At 31.7% G+C, this 21,722-nt stretch overlaps 2 protein-coding genes across 4 annotated transcripts; both read right to left on the bottom strand.

Moving 5' to 3' along the window:
• Nucleotides 1–1,517: 1,517 nt before the first annotated feature.
• Nucleotides 1,518–7,760, bottom strand: LOC100811548 (altered inheritance of mitochondria protein 32). The gene is made up of 5 exons (XM_014768955.2): nucleotides 7,367–7,760; nucleotides 7,154–7,239; nucleotides 5,411–5,716; nucleotides 5,239–5,322; nucleotides 1,518–2,113 (listed from the first exon to the last, which is right to left on the bottom strand). Exons 1-5 carry the CDS (start codon nucleotides 7,598–7,600, stop codon nucleotides 1,759–1,761), a joined length of 1,065 nt encoding a protein of 354 aa, XP_014624441.1. The 5' UTR covers nucleotides 7,601–7,760; the 3' UTR covers nucleotides 1,518–1,758.
• Nucleotides 7,761–13,821: 6,061 nt separating this feature from the next.
• Nucleotides 13,822–18,028, bottom strand: LOC100812077 (protein kinase PVPK-1). 3 transcript variants are annotated; one of them, XM_006599026.4, is made up of 4 exons: nucleotides 17,518–18,010; nucleotides 17,182–17,397; nucleotides 15,739–16,814; nucleotides 13,822–14,850 (listed from the first exon to the last, which is right to left on the bottom strand). In XM_006599026.4, the coding sequence occupies exons 3-4, from the start codon at nucleotides 16,794–16,796 to the stop codon at nucleotides 14,013–14,015; spliced, it is 1,896 nt and encodes a 631-aa protein (XP_006599089.1). In that variant the 5' UTR covers nucleotides 16,797–16,814; nucleotides 17,182–17,397; nucleotides 17,518–18,010; the 3' UTR covers nucleotides 13,822–14,012. The 3 variants fall into 3 exon arrangements, with proteins under 3 accessions (XP_006599089.1, XP_003547714.1, XP_040866189.1); XM_003547666.5 differs by lacking the exon at nucleotides 17,182–17,397 and having other exon boundaries at nucleotides 17,518–18,028; XM_041010255.1 differs by having other exon boundaries at nucleotides 15,739–17,397.
• Between the last annotated feature and the right edge of the window lie 3,694 nt (nucleotides 18,029–21,722).

Consider the following 21,722-nt stretch of genomic DNA (forward strand, 5'->3'; position numbering starts at 1 on the left):
ATCATTTTAAATATTATTTTTATTCTTTTAAATATTACCAATATTCATATCATAAGTAGAAATCATACGACTCACAAGTCACTATACTAGATGGTAAATTTTAGAAAATATTGTTAGTTGTATAGAAGATTTCCTTTAAATTTCGTATGCGTGTATCAAGGCTTTTTAATATTTAAAAATTAACTATCTTCATTCCCATGAAAGCTTATATCGCCATCCTTATAAAAGTATATTTATTTCTAAATCATATTGGTAAATGTCTATTGCTATCTAAACATAGAGCAAATATATGCAATGCGTGATACCCTTTTCTTTTTTGACATTGCACAAATTTCTCACAATTCAAATAAATAAATCATTAACAAAAAGGAAGATATGTGTTGACAAAAATGGTGCACTATGTTATGTTGCTGTATAAATTGTGATGACTATCACTAAACCTAACAAATCTATCCATCTTTGAATTGATCTAACTGAATGTCTCAACAAATGTGAACTAATTAAACAATATGTATAACGGGACATACATAGTGAAACAATGAGAATTGTGAATTTGGATAAAATTAAAAGTTTGTGATTATTAGAAAACATGTATTTCTATGACTATAAGTTCTCACTTTATAGATTCCAATATATAAGTATGTGTTTAATTTGCATTTTTATTTTCTGTTTTCATTTTTTAAAAATTATTTTTATTTTTAAAAGATTAAAATTTTGAAAATATCGTATTTTCATTTTACCTAAAATGAGATTCTTGTTTTCAACTCAAAACACTGAAAACGAAATTTTATTGTTTTCATTTTCTAGTTGTTTTTTTGTTTTCATTTTTACTGAACATGTTTTCAAAAATTCAACCAAACATATTTTCATCACCATTTTCTGTTTTCAGTAAAAACAAAAACAGAAAACACTCAAACCAAACATCTCTTAATTACTTTCAAAATCTAAACTAATGAGTCAATATATCTTTGCAATCAGTACATGTCTCTACACGAAATGGGGATAATATATTTCATTCTTTTTCAATTTAATTTTTGTTATTAAATAAAATTCATGAAATAAATGAATTTTTCTATGTTAATGAATAAAAAATAAAGCATTTTGTTAGAAAAATATAATTCTTTAATCCAAAAAAAAACTATATTGTTTAGTCCAAAAGAGAAATTCATAGACGAAACCATTAATGTTTTTTAAGATTCGGTATTTTTCACTCCTTAACTATGCATAACATAGAAAAGTCGTATACATAACATTAAAATAATTACAAAATAATAGTAGCTTGAGCTTCCATCTAAGCAAACTTTTAATTAGTAGAATATAATAAGAATATACTTACGATTCCTGTCAATCAATCTTGGATAGTCATGTAATATAAAATCATTAAATTTTATAATAGGTATTTTTAAAAGTGATATTTAGAATTTTATCTAATTAGTTTCACAAAATTCTTTACATGACAATGCATTGAAATTAAATACTTAATATAATACCAGTGACGTAAGTAAAGAGACACAACATAATTAAACATTCAGCAGCATAATCATAATTCTGTGAGCTTCAAAAAAGATGATAAAGTTTTCATCACTACATCTGTTGCTAGACTTTAACTATCCTTCCATGCAACATGCGGAAGTGTCTATGTATGACTTGGTAATAGTAGTTTTCGTGATTGTTTCTTAAATTTATTGAACCTCGACAAAAAAAAATATTGGGTAATAAACTTCCAAGCAACCTAAAAAACATGGTTTAGAGAGTAACCTACGCTGCCCTTCTGTACAGTTTGTAAGCCACAACAACAACTGCTACAGCTCCAAGCACACCAACAGCTGTGCGAATATCACGCTGCTGCAGTTGAGGCCAATTCGAACAGATTTTGCTCCCCTTCTTATGTGTTTCAGGTGTTTCTTCAATCTCCTTGTTTTGCTCAAGACTTGCACTTCTGCAACAAGAAACTCCATTAACACCCTGGCAACAACCACCCACGTTTTCTTTGCTGCTCAGATTGTCGCTTTCAACGTGATTGTTTTTCTTGACCTTGCCAGTCTCCTCCCCATTAGCAACTTTCTGGTCATCTGCTTCCTTGCCATCTGCAACAGATGGCCCCATTTGGCCCCTGTAACATTTTGATTAAGTTTACCTAATAACCCTCCATTATAAGGGAAGAAAATGTTAATCGTTAATACAGAATTTCCAGAGTTGATGTTGATCTTGGAGGATTGTCAATCCTAACACAAACTGGCCCGTGTTTTAGCTTACTGGTATGTTGTGATTTTTGGATGTACCTCGTGAGATTTATATAGCATCAATTTATCATTGAATGTTTATTGACATGTCCTACTTTAAGAAAAAAAATTACAAGCAATGATCACATGAAGCAACTGAACAGTATCAAAGATGATATATTGCTTAATAAAACAACCAAACATTTTTCTCCTTTGATTACTTTGAATTGTAAAGCAAGGGCAGATAACAAAGGGAACGAAATCCATCAGACAGAACCATTACAAAAGGAAGCGAAACATAAGGCAACATTATGATAGATGGACGAGAATGAAGGCACATGACAAATGAAAGAATGAACCTGCATTATTCTGATATAGACGCCTATATAAGCTTAATAGCAGGGCCGAAATGTAACTCAGCAGCATATACTATAGTTCATGAGAAGATATCCAACTGCAGCTTTTATTATATTAAAAAATATACTCGAGAAGATGCCAATTTACTTGAAGACAAGGATAACAAAGATGTGAATTGTAGGCTTGTATTAATATATATATATATATATATATATATATATATATATATATATATATATATATATATATATATCAAGCATGAGAACTAATAATGCATAATTCTTGAACCTTTATCAAATGTTGGCCATAACTTTTTCTTAGGGGACATTTGTTTCCCGGATAACTTTTTTAGTCCTAGAAATATTATTCCTTGGAATAAAATATGAGAATGTTATCCCGGGTATTTAATAAAAAATGTGTTTGGTTAACTATAAAATTAGTTGGGAATATTTTTTATATTCCCAGGAATAATTAAGACATGTTTGGTTAATTATTTTTTCCTAGGAATATATATTATAATTACTAAAATATTCTTATTACAATAATGCTATTTTTTTTCATAAAACAAACAACTTTATTATAAGACCAACAAATGGCAAGCAAATTGTTCTCAAAATGTTGTATATCCGACGTTCTTATGACAAAACCCCTCTCATTACTCCTTTAACAATTCATTAGAGTATGACCCAAATATAAATATACCTATCCGCACCACATTAGGCATGCAAAGAACAATTGATCATGATCTCATCACATAGTTAGTGATACAGCCAAAACCAACGAAGTGTTGTTACCCAGCCAAGACGTCCACCACCACAACACGTCAATATGATAATTAATGGAATTTCACTCAAACCCAACCCAACACATAACAAAGAAGTAAACACTAACTCAATAAGTAGCAATATATGGTTATGGTATATCTTAGCTGCAACTGCAAGCATGACCATTTTATACGCTGCCAAAAATAAAATGAACGAAAATTGGCTGTAAATAAAAATTGGCACATGACAAAAAATTTGAGAATGACAAAAATTAGATAAAGTAAATAAAGGGATCATTAAGAGGGGAGCACGATAATGACTAGGAAGAGGGTACATGTGTATTTTTAGTCACAATGGGGATTTTTGTCCCATGGGAATAAATATTTTCTACCTCCTCCATTGGGATTAAATATTGGCTGAAGGCGAGATTATTGTTTACCAAGGTAAAAAATATACCCACGATTATTTTATTACTTCACAACAAACGCGGGATTATTTTTTCACCCTCCTGTATTCCCAAGACAAAAAATATTCTACCCATGAATCAAACGCCCCCTGAGAGTAACATGCCAATATTATTCGCAGTAAACAAGAGGAAAGGTCCCAATTGGTTCCATCAGCACAACACCAAAAACCATGGCATTACATGATAACACCTTCTCTGTACTCCATTCAGTAACAGGTGTGTATGACAACAATAAACAGCAGATGTCAATACAACCATAAGAATGAATAGATGGACATGATATCCATAACATGCAGGGGCATATGATTGCTGTATTTCATCTTACGAAAAAGAAAATCCATGAAGCAATAATTTCACATTAAAAAATGGTCACAATCAAACTAGAGATGCATGAGCTCAAGTATTTCAGCAATAGAACTTGTTTATACCAGGATAATGGATAGATGAGAAGAGAAACAAATATGTACACCTAGTCAAAATTTGATAATCATCCAAAGGCAACAGCAAAAATTGGTGATAAGTGTGAGGCAGTCTGACAGGATCCGGCAATCAACAATAGGTAGGCCTTTCCAATTTTATACCCGGAGACCCAAAACTTTTAAGCCCAACATGCCTGTTGGCAGAAATTAGAAGTTAAGGGGAAGATGGTTATAAAAAGAGAAAGTAGTTACAGAGAGAGAAAGGGGAATCTGCTAAATAGAAGAGAATGAGAATAATGTACGTGTGGAATATTTGATTTAGAGTGGGAGTTGAGATAGAGGGCTCTCAGAGTTGGGGCTTAGGCCATACTTGTATTCCTTTCATTCACGTTATTAATATCTATTGGAAAAAAATCCAAGTCCCATATTAGATAGAGATAAGGCCAATATAGAATATATAAGTGGGGGACAACTCTCACTCTTTGAGCTAGCTTTTGGAGTTGAATTAGGTCCAAACCCACATTCTAAGATGGTATCAGAGTCTATCCTAGATCCATTAAATGGGTCACCCACCATGCATCCAAGCACCAAGCCCAAAAGTGTTGGGCATGAGGGGGTGTCTTGGAAAAAATCCAAATTCTATATTGGCTAGAGATAAGGTCAATATAGAGCATATAAGTGGGGGGCAACCCTCACCCTTTGAGCTAGCTTTTGGATTGAGTTAGGCCCAAACTCACATTCTCAAAATATCAATAGCAAAATCCCATCACAGTCTCTAACTAACTACCTGGACACTCCTCAAATCAATTGTTCATGCATGAACACGTGTGTGTAACGAAACAGTGATTCTTTTGATCGATCTACAACATAGTTCAGCAGCTAACAGTAGAATACTTCAAAAATTTTAAGAAACGCATTATAAATGTTTATTGTTGTCATAAGAAACAATATATCCTTCAAATTAACATTTGATTAAAAGACACAAAATTCATAACCACAAAAATACCAACCTCAAAAGTCGTTGGATGACCTCTCCCTTTGCAATATGTTGGTCCAACAAATCAGGAACATCATTAGGAGTAACATAGCCATACCTGTAAATAATTATTATGCGCTACAATTAACTTAGTACTTAAATCTTTAAAAATGAGAGGATTCAACTTTGCCACACAGATATCTTACCAGTGACCCATAATTTTTCCATCTGCTCTTGGGCTGTATATGATTACATTCCCAGCATACTTATGCCCACCAATATGAGAACAAGCAGTAACAGATATCTGATCCTTCAAACCTCGAAGCTCAATTTCCTCATGCAGCTTCTTGATGAGAACTGGCCCACAAACACCACATCTCACGTCACGACTTCCATGAGCACATACATACACATGTGAACCACTAAACACCTCCGGGACTCCAGCAGTCCATGGTTTACCATTCACCAAAACATCTTCAAAAAAGCCATCAACATTTGATTCCTCCAAACCCCTTCAAATTAAACAACAAAAGAAAAGGGCCTAAAAAACAACAGAAAAACCTAAACACATAAAATAAAACCCAGAAAACCCTCATTCATCAATAAAGACCAAATTTATTATCTCGTCACTTCAACTAACTACCTGTTTAAGCAAGTACAGAATTTCCACCTATGCACAAAGGAAAAATGGGGAGAAATCCCCCTGCAGAGATACACCATTGCAAATCCCTTCAAGTTGCATAAAACCTTAACACTCCCTTATGCTAGCAAAGGAAATCATTAGCACACGGTGAAACTACATTAGGATACACCCTGTAGCCAAAATATTTTCCTACACTTGTTATTAAAGCTACAGTACACTAATTATATTAATATTGTAGTTGTTAGTCCCAGATAGCAGTGCAGAGCGCCAGACACTGAAATAGAAGTGGGATGGCCAGTGGTCCCTATTCTTACCAATTAGAGATAAAAATAAATAAATAAAGTATAAAATTTAGAAGAGAGCACCAAACCTTGAGATAAAAGACCTGTTTTAGTGGGCTTAAAACACAGAACAATTGAACAAAGAAGGGATAGAACAGAACAAGGTCACAGTTGTGGCCAGAAACAGGGACAAGTTTGCCTTAAAATGGCCACAGAGGTCAGGGATGGCCAGAAACTATGGAGAATAGAGGTTGGGGATGATAAAAAACTATCACAACTGGCCAGAAAACTCTGGTAAATGATGCTGGAGTAGGTTGGGTATTCATCAAAAAGGAGAACAATGGGTGCTACTCCATAAACAGAATGCACACAACTGACTGAAAAAGTAAAAATATGGTTTCAATTGTGATTCAAAAGGGGCAAAATCTAGAATTGCCCCCCCCCCCCCCCCCCAAAAAAAAAAGAGCCCTAAAGGACACTGTTTCATCACTTCATAGTTAAAATAGGTTTTCTACTACCCACTCCAATAGAACCTGATCCAACCATGATTTTACCCACAATTGCAGCCATGGTAGTTTTTAGTTGTTACTTCAAACAGCAACACTACTCAATTTTTGTAACAAGCTCCTAGCACTCAGCAATTCCTCAATAGCACTAGTAGTTGGCACTTAGCACTATTGACAACTACGAATAATATTAAACGTTTTGAACCATTTGCAAACCGAAACATGTTGACCTAGCTCCACCACTGCCTTTGACTAGATCACAAACACGAAAATCCACACAATTCTAACGTTCCACATACAATTCACAAAGTTTCTAAATTCAGAAAATCTTCCTTGCGTTGCATGCAACATACTTAAGAGACGGACAACTTAACTCTCACGAGCTTAAAGTTCAGCTAAATTCAACTTAAGCTTCACCTAACACACGAAACTAAACCCTATAACCCACACAAAAATTCGAAGTTCAGCTTCAGTTCAATATATAATAACCGAACCCTAATAGTAGATTCTCCAATTCACCTGTATTTGATCATGTCGGGGAAAATCAACACGTCACCGTCGGCGAAGCCAGCCTCCTCGCGCGCCTCGCACACCGTGATTTTCGTCTGCAAAATCAAACACCCAAGTCAACCTCAGATCGTAGCGAAAAATCGTAACCAAACATAGAAACATTTTTTCAACTCTATTCTATTCTATTCATTCATGGGAAAAAAAACGAAGGAAGGAAGGAACCTTGAGGGGCAAGTCGTTCTTGCGGGCTTTGAAGGTGGCGGCGACGCGCTTGGGGAAGGGATCGGCGTCGGATGCCTCGATGCGTGCCGGCCAGGACACGTAGCTCTTGTAGCAGAGGAACACGTGTCGGTCGTAGGCGTCGACAGTGCCGGCGAGGTTTTCCGAGTACATCTCCGACCGAGTGAAGCCGTTGACAGCGTCGTCTTCGGCGGCGACGGCGGCGGCGGAGGCCATGGAGAAAGAAAACCAGAAAAAAATGGAAATGGAAAGTGAAGAGTAGAGAGGGAAAGGGATTCACACTTAACACACCTTTTGGCGGTGATTCGTCAGATATTATGGGAGCGGAGAGGGTGCGCAATGCGCCTAGTGTTTAGACTTGCGTGATATTGAACGTGACATGTTCTGTTTCTTGTTACATTAATTATTAATCTCTCAAAATCAAAAAGTAGTTGACTTAATTTTTTACTTTTATATTATTATTATTATTATTATTATATTAGTTATAAGGAGTGATTGAAGTTATGCTACATTAATTATTATATCATTAGACTAATGAGGCAGCTTGATTGAATTAGTCAGCGTTGGGGAGCTTTTAATTCGAACCATGGAAATGGATTTCCTTAATTTATAAAAAAATTACAAAATCTCAATCTAAATAAATAATAACCATTTAATTAAAATTAATTGATAGTTAAGATGAATTTTTTAAAAAAAAAGTCACTAATTTACTTTTTATAGTTTTACTTCACTTATGAAGAAACCATGGGACTACTGGTGCATGCTCGAAGTGAGCTCCTTCTCCACTCTCAAGGAATTCGTTGTTGCTTGCGAACTCAACCTCGTAACTACCTTACTCTGTTACTCATTCTCTTTTTCCTCCTCTAGTTTCAATCCAAAACCCTAAATTCGCCTTCGATTGTGACAATGCACAGGTTGAGGGTTCCATGACTGTTTCAACCACCAGGAAGACTAGGGACCCCTATATTATCATCAAAACCAGGGATCTTACCAAGCTTCTATCACCAAGTATTCTTGCTCCTCAGGTATATATTTAAAAGATTGTTGTAATAAGGTAATAATTATTATATCAACTGTTTCATAACAATGATTTATAATTTTATTTATCTTTGAATAGCTTAAATTAAATAATAGAATTATAACTATTTTACTACATTAAGAGAATGATACTTTAAATTAATAATTACTATTGATTTTCTTAACCTATGTTTTACTCATTTTCTCACTAAACTTAAAGTACACTTACACTTTTAATTCTTAATTACTCTCCTTGCTCTACACGGTCACACCACCTATCCAACAAGGAAGCAATTTTCTTTCATTTGCTAGTATGGACGGCACACCTAAAAGCTTCACCCCATGCCTCCGAATCACAAAACCCACACAGCCTCTCTCCCAAAGCCAACACACCGCACTTCACTTTCCTCTTCCCTCAACGTCTCTCACCCCTTCATCTCCCTCATCATTAACCACATTTTCCTCAATTTATTTTAAGTCGCTAGTTTCAACATGATAATAATAATAAACGACGTTGTTCTTAATAATAGATATTAAAAACTTATTTTTTAGTAAGTGACTCCAACCTCGCCTCTCTTGAATCCTATTTTAGACATCCTCATGCATGCAAGTTTCCCCTTTCTCTTTCTCTAGACCGAGACTTCCTTGGTTCATCAAAATGTCGTTGTTGGCCATCGAAGCTTGGAATCGCATAAGAGTGGTTTTCTCACAGTCTAGTAACCAAAAGGGGTCATATGCGTTGGTCGGACACCTGAGTGAAATTAAACTTACGTTGCTCGCAAGTTTGGAGAGCAAAACGCACAAGGAACTCGAAGGGACTTCGTATAACAGTCAGTGGACCCCTCACCATTTGAGGTAAGGGGTGTGTGAGATAACCTACGCTGTATAGGTAATTAGAGTGATCAGAAGCACCTTGCTTCCGACAACTTATAGCTCCTATCACTTGATTGTGTATTGTGCTTGTTTATGCATGTGTTATGATATGATTGATTCTTTGAATTGAGATGCGACTATGTTTTGTTGTTATCCGTGTGTTAGGGATGCCTTGGGGGATTTAAAATAGATCCTCTGATGGCTACGTAGCTATGAGGTACTCTACAAGCCACAAACCAAAGGTCAAGAAACTACGTGATAAGTTAATTGTAGTGATTGTTAAATTCATAGATGTTTAAAAGTCGCAACCACTCTATTAACTCTCAGTGTGAAAACATGACCTGGAGCAAATATACCACTTGTTTGCTTATATTTTTTTTAAGTGACTAGTTGATTAGTGCATTGTTAATTAGACTGTTGATTTTGAAGGGAATATATAACTTGGTTATGTGCATGTATGTTGGGATTGTGTTGTACATGTGGCAGGTGTGATATCTGAAACTATTCCTTCTTTAATCTCATCTCATGTTGTAACCACTGGTTATTGAACCGATGATTTGCTTAAATGAATTTTGAATATAGTGGTTCAACAAATAGTTACATGGTTGATAGTGAAAATGTGAGCCTAGGCAATTACTATGAGTTAAGTGTGGAGTATGATATGAATCTGTTGGATGGAAGGTGTGTAGTGAATTGGAGTCCAAGAATCCTATTTTCATCTACTTACTTAAGTGTATAGTAATGGTATGAAACCGTGTTTTTCAAATACTGGGTGACATGAGGAGAATTGGAGCTAAGTACGTAGTACTCAAAAGATTTATAAATTGGTTGTTAAAAACTGGTACTAATCTAGAATGAACTAGATTAAACCATTTGTGATCTTCTAGAATTATGTCTTATCTTTCAAATGAATTTGGTTTCATCCCTTTTCAATTTTCCTATAATTTTTAATGAATTTAACGGTGATTTTGGTTTAGATGGATTGAAGGTACATGGTAGGTTTTGTATAGCTATTGTTTGTATCAATTTGAGATATGTCAAGTGGAGTTATTGTTTGTAACTATACTCCTTATTTTCCTACACCTTGGAAGTTTCCTGATTTAGTCCTTCCTAAGTCTAAGCCTTGTATAAGCTTGAGTGAAGTTAAGCATTCTAAACCATAACAAGAGATAGAGCTAAATTGGCTTGTACATATACGCTATCTTTAACGTTGCTATGTAGCTTGCACAAGATGAATTTGCTTCAGCTCTTTTATAGACTTAAAAGATTTATGTCTTAGCTATTGAACTTAATTGACCCTGGTCTATTTACTTTCTTCTACAATTTATATGAATAATTACATTGAGACATATTAAACGCAGACTAGGACAATGACATGTTGTGCACAGGTTAGATGATGAATTTTGTTTTGTATACTTATCATGAGTTTTTAACTTAGTGTGTGAGTTTTATTTTGGTTTGGCAAATGTGTGCCTAAATGCATTTGCAGTGTCTCTAAGTCATACATGCGAGTGGACATGCATGTCCAACGATAGATCATAAGAAAATATTCGAACATTCTCTGCAAAACAAATCTCAAATACAAATCATTAATTCAATCTTAAATATTTATCAAATCTTTGCATCTTCTATTTTGTCTAATTTATCAAACACAGGTACATTGTATGATTTGATGGCATATAAGATGTAACTTTCAAATTTTATAATTATTTGTATCTAATCAAAATTATTAAGATTTTAGATTCGTATTATGACTCAACAGATTTAAAATTGATGGTTGAGATTTTTATTTTTTTTATTAACTAATTTTCTTAATTGACATAAAAATTTCCTAATTTTGATTATATTTGAGTCAGGAAGAATTATGATCTTACCTAAATAAGTATATAGCAAAGTTTTAGCTTATTTAATAAGAATAAATCTGTCAAAAAAATATTATCCTATGGTAATAATTGTGTAATTAAGGATTTTCTTATGTAAAATAATTAAAAAAATAAAGTGATTTAAACACATTATTACCTAAACATTTTTGGGATCATCCAAACTTTTGGTACTCGATTTGAGACCATTGGTATGTGTCAACTCAATGGGTTAAAAACTAAACATATTTATCATTTATAATTGTTGGTTTAAGAAAAAAATTCAATTTAAGAATTAAACATGAATTCTCTCACATTAAATAAATTATTTTTACTCATGTAAACTTAATAGATGGGACACCATACGACCAACCCTTTAGGTTTGGGTCATTCAATTTGTTTATTCATCATAAATTAAGAAATAAATAAATAATACATTCGTGCATCTAGATCGACCTTTTTTACGTAGGGCAAGGCATTGAATGTGCGTCCTTATCGCCGGGACAAGGCATATGATTCATGACGCATGCTCTTACAAGTTTACATGGGTCCATGCGTTTCCGGATATTCTCATTTCTTAGTGGGCCTTTTCTTTTTCTTTCTTGTCTGCTTAAAATCAACGGTGGCTCTGGGCTCCCCCTTATTATTTCTTGATGCATTTCATTCATTCCGTTGCTCCTTCACAATCACATGACCCTCTTTGGTCCTTGCCATTGCTTTCAACCCTTCAATTTCATGTTCATGCTTCCGTATAAACAATTTAACAGATAATCTTTGAAGCGTTATTGTTACTATTAGTCTAGAAAGTTGGACTAAATGCGAATAACTCCTTTAATTAACTAAGAACTTCATTTGTTTTAAAGCTCATCAATAACACCTTTATGCATGTGCATAGAGCCCATAGGGTGTTAGGTGAGCTCAATAAATTACATTATTGGCGTAATTATGAGTTTAAAGTGAGGTTTTCTGCACATGACATATTTGAAGAGGAATTTTTATATGTTGTCCTAAAAAGTTTGACTTGTTAGATTAATTATTCTTATAATTGAGCCTTTTTTAATATTGGGATTGTGAATGATATAAATTGATAATTTTGCACATAAACTAGATCAAAATTAAAATTAATTAATAAAATGTTCCAAAATATGTTGCACTCTTTTGTATCAAATTTCGCAACTATTTCTGCTAATAATTTTTGGTATAGTAAGAATTTCTTTGTACTAGTTTTTATGTGGATGTTAAATCTTTCTCCGGAATATCCACTCTTCGTAACATTTCTTCCAAAAACTAATAAATTAATATTTACCCATAAAAAATGATAGATATTAAATTTTTTTTCTGGAATTTCTTGAAGATTCACTCTTATTCACTTCGTACGTTTAAAGAAAAGTGATTCTCGTGGAGGGCTACCACTGGGCTCATACTCGTGAAGTCAAAATCATAAGATCAAACCCTTCCCTTGGTACACAAAAAATATTGAAACATATCTTAGACATTATATATATATCACTTTCTCATATTTAAGTACTGCACATGAATTAGTCCGTATACTATATGGCACGTACCTTGTGAATCTTAAACACACTTACCGTGCAAGTATCACCACATTCTTGGGAGAAATTCCGTGGCCCATTTAATCACTGATATCAGCAACTTCTCTTTGACTAAAATGGTGGGTTTGGTTCAGAAGTGTACTTGTAAACTGATATCAACACTGATTACTATAAATCCATTAATCCATCTCTATATTATAACCTAGCATTTTAATCCTTGCAAATGTAGGGAGTAAATATTTTTATAGGCTTAAAAATATGTTTTAATCCTTTAATTTGGTGTTTTATTGTTTTTAGTCCCAGGCATTTAAATTTGTTATTTTTCCTGAATTTTGAAAACTGTACTTTTTAGTCTCCCATATAATAAATTCATTAAAAATCAAATTCTGATAGTTAAAAATTACCACAAATTGTCACAAATTGCCAATTTATCATGGGAATGACTAAAAAGAAAAATTTTAAAAAATTAAGGACTAAAAACTAAATTAAAATTTAAGGAACTAAAAAAACAAGAAACAAATTAAAGGACTAAAAAATAAATTAAAATTTAAGGAACTAAAAAAACAAGAATCAAATTAAAGGACTAAAACAGTAATTAAGTATATTTTTGTATACAATTATTTAATTATATAAATTAAAATCGCATTAATATATTCTTTTAATAAATCAAAATATCAAATTCATATAAAAATAACATTTAATTTGATTTAAATTTAAAAATAATAACATACTCATAATAACAATAATTTAAATATGAAAATTTGTAAAATTATCTCGCTTTTATAATGTGTCAAAATCACTATGCAATATATATATATATATATATATATATATATATATATATATATATATATATATATAGATATATATATATATATATAGAGAGAGAGAGAGAGAGAGAGAGAGTATAAAACATAAATTAATTGAAAGAAAGCCAAAATAAGTATTCAAATTTATAACACTGGAATCGATTTTAGTTTTCAATTTTAAAGAAAATAAGATAATTCATGTGTCTACTCTCTCTCATATGATTATATGTCATTTTCATTTTGAGACACCTTTTGTGTTTGTGTGTGTTTTCACTTTGGAGAAATGGGCTTAACGAAAATTGTTAAAGTGATAGAAGTAAAAAAGAGGCCAGAAACTTTGTTCCTCAATTTAATGCATTTTGGAGTTTCTTACAGCAGTTTATCATGGACAATTACAAGCATTGATCAATGCAGACGAAAGAGTAGCATCATTTTATACAAAAGAAAGAACCATCATGGACAAACAACACAAATAAAAGATGGGAAATTAGTTCAAAGGAGAAAACAGACATTAAGATCAAAAGAAATCAATATCTAAATAGTTACCAGAAGGCTTCACACCAGGCACCTTTTCAGCTGCAAGTGCCTTCATGGCCAGTCTTGGAACTTCTGGAGGATTTGCACATCGGATCAGTGCCCAGTTAACATTATGAAAGAATGGATGTTGCTTTATTTCCGTTGCCCCACGTCTATATGCGAGGCGATTCTGAGGCTCTTTCACGAGTAAGCCCCGGATCAAGTCCCTGGCAGCAAAGCTGACTGTAGGGGATTCAGGAAATTTCAAGGGCTGGCCAACAACATTGAATAGCGTTGCTCGGTTAGCCGAACCTTTGAACGGTGTTCTGCCGAACAAGAGCTCGTATAGGAATATCCCAAATGTCCACCAGTCTACAGCACTGCCATGCCCTTCGCCTTTGATGATTTCGGGTGCCAGGTACTCGTGTGTCCCCACGAAGGACATTGAACGAGCATTCGTGGGCTCAGCAATAAGCTCGGGGAGAGGGGTCACCTGATTCTGCAAATCATTCTTTGGTTTTGACTTTTTTTCTTTCTTGGATTTGCTGGAGAAAAAGCGCGGTGTGAAACACGAAGGTTGAATGCAGGCTGGCTGTATTACACAAGTTGGTTCAATGCAAGCAGGCTGAATGCAGTATCCTGAGCTTTTTGTCTCCAAGCTAGAGTTTGATGACTTCACAAGAGTTGGACTGACAGCACACCTTAGAGAGAGATCAAAATCTGATAGCATTATATGACCATCTTCTCTCACCAACACATTTTCCGGCTTAAGGTCTCTGTAGATCACCCCAAGCATGTGCAAGTATTCCAAAGCAAGGAGAACTTCTGCCACATAAAACCTGCATAGTGCAGATTAATGAAATGGCAACATACTAAGTTATACTGTCTTTAACGCTTCTCAAAACATTCGACCCAAAAAAAACAGAAGAACAGTTTATAAGACCAGTTCTCCTAAACAGTTGACTTAGTTACTCGCATAAAAAAAATGCAAATACTGATATTTATAACATTGAAAAACATGTTAACATTTAGAAAAGCCATTAAAAAAGTGTGCGTGAAAGGGAGCCAAGTCACATCGCATTCACAGGAGTTGAAGTGAGAAGTGGCAAGAAAATGGAGATTTGTAAGATGACTAAGATCACTATATAACTAACAAAGTGTAAAAAATTCACTGAGAATGTAGTGATTGTGGGAAAAGGTGGAAGTAATGAACTAAAGTAAACTTGCAGACAGAAAAAGAAAAAGGTAGAGCAATCGAGCAATCATAGTTTTATGAAATTTGGCAGACATCCGTAAAGGTAGTTGAAAAATCTAGAGGGTTTTCAGACAATAAAGGGAGTAGAAAAGAATATCTTGGCTACTTAGAATTCTTGGTCTATGTTTTGCTATATATGGATTTTCTGGGAGCCAGAGATTGGAAAATCATAGACAAATGACTATTAGTGGCATATGACAAAACATCAAATTTATCATGGTCTTGAGGCACAATGGATAGGATGTGCAATGTGACAGCCCAGATTTTCATTTATATAATGAAAACCTCAGCCAGGTTCCCTTATCCTCAGAAAAAAAAAAGAGCTTTCCTTAAATAATACAGTTTCCCTTCCGGTTCCACAGAACACCCGAGTCCATGAATCCAAGGAATATAGAATTATCTAATGTCCATGCATGTTCTACATGTATGAAGATAAAATTGAGGAGGAACAAGGAAAAATTTAATAGCTAACCTGGCAGCAATCTCAGAAAAGTACTTCCCAGGTTGTCTTTGCCTTAGTGCATGCAAGTCCCCACCAGGGCAAAACTCCATCACCAAGCAGGAGAATGTCTCAGTCTCAAAGTGTGTATATAAAGTGGGTAGAAATGGATGATCTAAAGACTGCAGTATCTCTCTCTCTGTCTGAGACCTAACAAGCTTCTTACGACTTGCCAGCTCGGTTTTGTTCATTACTTTCATGGCAAAACAAGTCCTTGTGCCACTTAACTCAGCTAGATATACACTTCCTATGTCTCCACATCCCAATTTCTTCAACAACCTGAAATGTCTCATTTCCAACACCCCATCACGGACTCGGATGGCTTGAATCGCTTCCCATCTTATATCGTTTGCCTTGTGGGGTTTATACAAAGTACTGCTCAAACTACTAGTGCTGCTCTCGTCGCTAACGTCACTTCCAGTACTCCCTCTACAGATGCTGGTCTTTCTGCTCTCATTAAATTCACAGGAATTAGTAACTTCTCCACTTTCAACTGACTTATCAACACTCACACATTCACTGGCTCCAGTATTGACAAAACTTTCCTTGGCTTCTGAATAGAAACTATTCTGAGGACTTGGACAAAAAGTAATCTCCGATTGACAGTAACTCTTTGTTGGATCAACAACTCCTTTTGATGAACCTAATTTGCAATTGTCAGATTCTAACACGCCACCAGAGTCACAATTCTTGGAAGCATCTAATGGTTGCTTGATGCTTAGTTTTGTTTCCATAGAGGAGATATTCTTTCCTAAACAACTTTCAACAGCTTTATTGAGGCTTGCATTGTCAGACTTGCTGTTAGCGTCGTAATACTGATTCTCCATATTAGGCATTCTGTCGTGTTCCACATTGTCAGCCTCCTGATAGGAATGCTTTTGACTGGAGGAAGCCCCATAATTCCTTGGTGCTCTTAATGGAGGCCGAGAAGACCGGAGAATCCCAGATGTCGAAGGAGGATCATGATCTACCACAGAAACTAAATTCTGAACCTCTGATAAAGAATCAACTTCATTAACAGGAGACCCCATTAAGAAATCCTTGATGAGCTGCAAAATCCAAATCAACACACTGAATTACTGAGATGCACTCATTCAAAAGGCACAGAAACAAAACAACCACTTACAAAATCCCCTTCTACAATTTTTCTTACTACAAAAAATAAAATAAAATAACAACAAAATTATACAGGTTGAAATAATAAAATTAAAATGATCCATAATGAAATTCAAACAGCCAGAATAAAGAAAAAACTTAAAAAACTTTGCAAGAGACCTATCTTAGATACAATCACCAGAAAACCACCCAACTGAACAGAAACAATTAGAAAGAAAACGATGAACTCAAACCCAAAGCATCAAAAAATCAAAGTCAGTCTTTTAACCCAAATGAAAGAAAAACATCAAGGAAACTCACAAAGGCTTTCAGATATCAAAGTTTCAGTCTTTCACAGATTCACCAGGAAATTCAGTTCCCTTCTAATTAACACCACTAAACAAAACCATAACTTGACAAAACCAACACCCCCTATGCTTTTGATTCCAAAAATGCATCAGCTTGTAACAGCAACCAAGTTGAAGTTTTGTTTTTTTATTCTTTAGAAGCCACCCTTCAGCTTTTTCTTTGATTACACTACAGGAACAGTAATTAAAAGCCACCCCATAAAGAAAGGCAGCAAAAGGGTAAGTGTAGAGCAAAGAAATAAATAAATAAATAAAATAAACAAACAAAAAAAAAAAAGAACATGCATACCTGATCAAAGCATAAAAATGGCAATGAAATTGCAGAGCGAGAAACCTTCTTCCATGGCTATGGATTCCACAAGTTGAGTGTGTGTGTGTGTGGTTGCTTGGAGCAAGGAGAAACCACACTCCAAGAAAGTGAAGCAACTTTGGTGTGCCTTTCTGCAACTCTGAAGAGCCTCAGATCCAATCGAAAAATAAAGGGACAAGACAAATGAAAACTGTAACAATAATTACAACAATATTAATAAAAATAATGTGTTGTTATAATTTTTCTCCTTTTTTTTTTCTTTTTTTGCTTTTGTGTTAGTTTCTGGGGGGTGATGAAGGGTGTGGCTTTGTGGAGTGGGAATTGCAGAAAACGAAGCCAACTTCACAAGCAAAGCTAAACCAAATAAATAAATAATAATAAAGTGCAGTTCCTTATCTTAATGGTTATGTGTTCCCTCTAAAAGAAACCCAACCTCACCTAGTTTCTTGTTCTCGTATTCCCAAAGTTTTAATGCTTCTTTTTTAGTGCATATTCTGAAAGGGGAAATGAGTTGGGGCTAGGCACGGGGTAGTGTCATCCTTCCCAAATTTTTTTATTAGCAAAATATGCTCTTAATTTTCATAAATATTTTGATTTAATGTGATCTTGGCTGTTTAAAAAATAATATTAGTTTTAATTTCTGTACAATTTAAAGATTTTCAGAATGATTTGTGTCTGTACTTAGTTATTATAATGTATCATGTATTTAATCAAAAAGAATAATTATTTTGATATGACTAAAATGTATTATATTATATTACTATTATTACAATTAGATGGAAATAAAAATTATTTTAAAAAATTAAAATTAATCAAGAATAAAGAATCAAAACTAAATAAAATAATATTTATAAACCTTTTTTATACTGTGTTTCGGTTGCTGTCAACTTTTTGAGGTTGTTTTTTTTTCTTGTTTGCTGTATATGTTTTTCATGCTTTTTCTTGTTTGAGTGTTCTGTAAAGTGGTACGAACTGTTATAATCAATTCATATTAATTATAAAATTTGATAAAATTAATTTTAATATTTTTATAAATATAAAAAATTATCAATTCAAGTATTATATTAAAAGTTTTAGTGAAACAAATTAAATTTGTTGTCATTCATATTTTACTGAATAATATTTTGATATTTGACTCATAGTATGTTTTTAAAAAAATCCATGCACATTATTGACTAAGGAAATATTAAATATCTCAAATTTTAGTACCAAAATATATATTTACTTAATAAATAAATAAAATCCCCTTTTTGATCTTGGAGGCGGGGAGGAGAAATTGGGTCGGACGATTTAATTGTTTTATTTATTTGTGAAATGATGGGTCTAAATCCTTCCACAAATTTTGTTATATTTGATAAAATTAAGTGAGAAAACAATTAAAAGTCAAAAATCATCTTATTTAATTATAATTATTTGGTAAAATTATATGTAGAAGTAACTAAAAATGAAAAAAAAATCAAAACTATAAAAGAAGATAAAAATATTAAAACCTTAAATAGAAAAAATTAAATAAGAAATCTAATAAATATATAAGGATAAAAAAGAAATAAATATAAGGAACTAGAAAGTAAAAATTAATGTTTAAAATACACATCTAAAAAAATGTTAAAAATTACAACAAAAAAAAACCTCGTTTATTAAATAATCAAACAATTTTTTTCAAGTAATGAACAAAACTAAAAACCTCGTTTATTATTTTTTTATGGGAAAAAAAGTACTCAACCTTATTAAACCTTATCTCTTTTATAAATAGGCACCTTATATTTTATTGTTGTCCCAATTGATCCTTATATTTTATCTACAAATATCATAAATGCACTCTAATTACTCAGAAAAAATGCATTTTAATTGATTCATAAAATTTATCATTTTTTACAAATGGTTATTTCTATCAAATTAGAATTAAATTATTTACCTTATATGATATTCATTCATTAATATTTTCTTCTTTTATTATATATTAAAATATAATAATAATGAATTATAAAAAAGAAAATAATAAAAGCAATTAAAAAGTCTTTTATTTGATTTTTTAATTCAAAATTTTATTACATGTTAATGTTTGGAAAATTATCTATAAAAATAAAACTAATAAAGGATTGGGACTTAAAATTAATAGAAAAATGATTGAGTTTTCTTCTTTATAAGTAATTTGGGCCCGAATTTTATATATGACTGCTTTCAAAAATGGATAAAGTTTAAAATGGGCAAATTAAGATGTTTATGTGCAAAAATGGTAAATTTTAAGGATAAATTGAAATAAAATTAAAGTTTATGGTGTTTATTTGCAAACAAAATAAAGTTTAAGGATAAATTTGTAAGTATTTATAGCATTAAAGAAAGTGTTAGAAATCACTATTAGGTTAAAACAGTAAAGTGTTTATTTCTAACACTCTTTTATTGTTAGTTGGTTAAAATTTATTAAAAATCACTCTTTTAGGTAAATTTAAATTTTTATTTAACAATTTTTTATTTACAAATATGATCCATAAAAATTGGTAATTTCAAATAAATATAATTCAATAGTAGAGAAAGTATTGGAAAAAATGTGTCATGGACTCATAGTGTGTCTAACATTCTTCTTTTATTTAATAAAAATTATAATAAATAAATATTAAAATTAAGATTATTATTAAATAAATATTTTTAACATATATAAATTATATTTTTGATTTGGATAAAAAAAATTTACATTGTGAAACAATATTATTTTTAATTATTGAAAATTCTTTCCAAAATTTGTATTTCGATTTAGAAATAAAGATGAATGATACACTCAAACAAACATATAGGTAGAGGTAGTTAAGAAAATCAAATTTACAAATAAGATAAAAAAAAAAAAAGGATAGTAGTTTGAGAAAAAGAATTGGCTATTTAAACCAAATTAAATTTAAAATTAAAATTAAGAAATATATTTAATAAGTATAAAAAATTAAAAATAAATTCTTCAATATTTAAGATTAAGATGAAACATTAACTCAATAAAAGTCAAAATAACTCATTAAAATATATTTTTTTAAGAATAAAATCTAAAAGTTCTCTCAATCAAAATTACCTTAACAATCTCATTTAAAAGTAGTTTCTAAAAATATTTTTATTTGGAAATGAGAATTCAAATTTATAATGTAAGGATAAATAAAAGTTTTTTTAAGAAATGGATCAGTTTTTCAATGATGGATTAAAAGTATGGATAATAATAGAGAGTTTTATATAATGCCTTATAATATTCATTATTATATACTCCTGTTTTAAAATAATATTCCATCTAAATCTATATTTATATGGATAAAAATTACAACATTCATATTTGTATATGTTAGCTAATTGGATTTCGACTGTAAAAAAAAGGACTTGGATTTTAGACTCATAATCAACATTTTAGTTAATTTAGAAATGGTTTTCTAATATGTATTTGTTTGACAAACTAATAACAAGAATGTTATTACTTATTATAATAATAATATTAATTATGAAAAATCAATAAAATTAAATTAAATAAAATTAAAATATATAATTTAATTGAAAAACAATGTAATTATTATTTAAAATAGAAAAAAAGTTATGTAATGACAATATAAAAAATTTTACACAGTCATCCAATCATAATTTATAATTTATTATGTATGATAAATTTATTGACTTTTAAAATAATTATCTTAAAATAATTTAAAAAATAATTTATGATTACAAGTACATAGATATTAAACTCTTTAAAACATTACAAATACAATTTAACTTAATTAAAATATTTAAAAACTTGTCAAATTTTAGTAATAAATATACTATGAGGTTTTTAATAGAGTTGAATAATATAATATTCATATTTGTAGTCATATTTTCAAATAATTACTTATATCAAAATTTCAAACTTATTTAAGAGATAAATACCTTATTTATTATGAAAAAAATTATAAATATTTTTTTACTTTAGTTTTATAAATATTTATTGAGTCTAAATTTAATTGTGATTCCTAATTAAAGAGTTGAGAACATTATCCCGATTAAGTGACTACTAGTACTTAAGAATGGGTAAAATTAGTTGATACACCATTTGAGAGGGAATATTAATAATATTGTACACAGAAGCAAGTTTGAAAAAACTCATCCAAAATCATTCAGATATTAATGATTGTTTCCATCTAATATTTATTCCGTTCTCTACAAAAACATTTTCAAATATGATT

The sequence above is a fragment of the Glycine max genome, chromosome 16 (assembly GCF_000004515.6).
Source record: "Glycine max cultivar Williams 82 chromosome 16, Glycine_max_v4.0, whole genome shotgun sequence".
Lineage (NCBI taxonomy): Eukaryota > Viridiplantae > Streptophyta > Magnoliopsida > Fabales > Fabaceae > Glycine > Glycine max.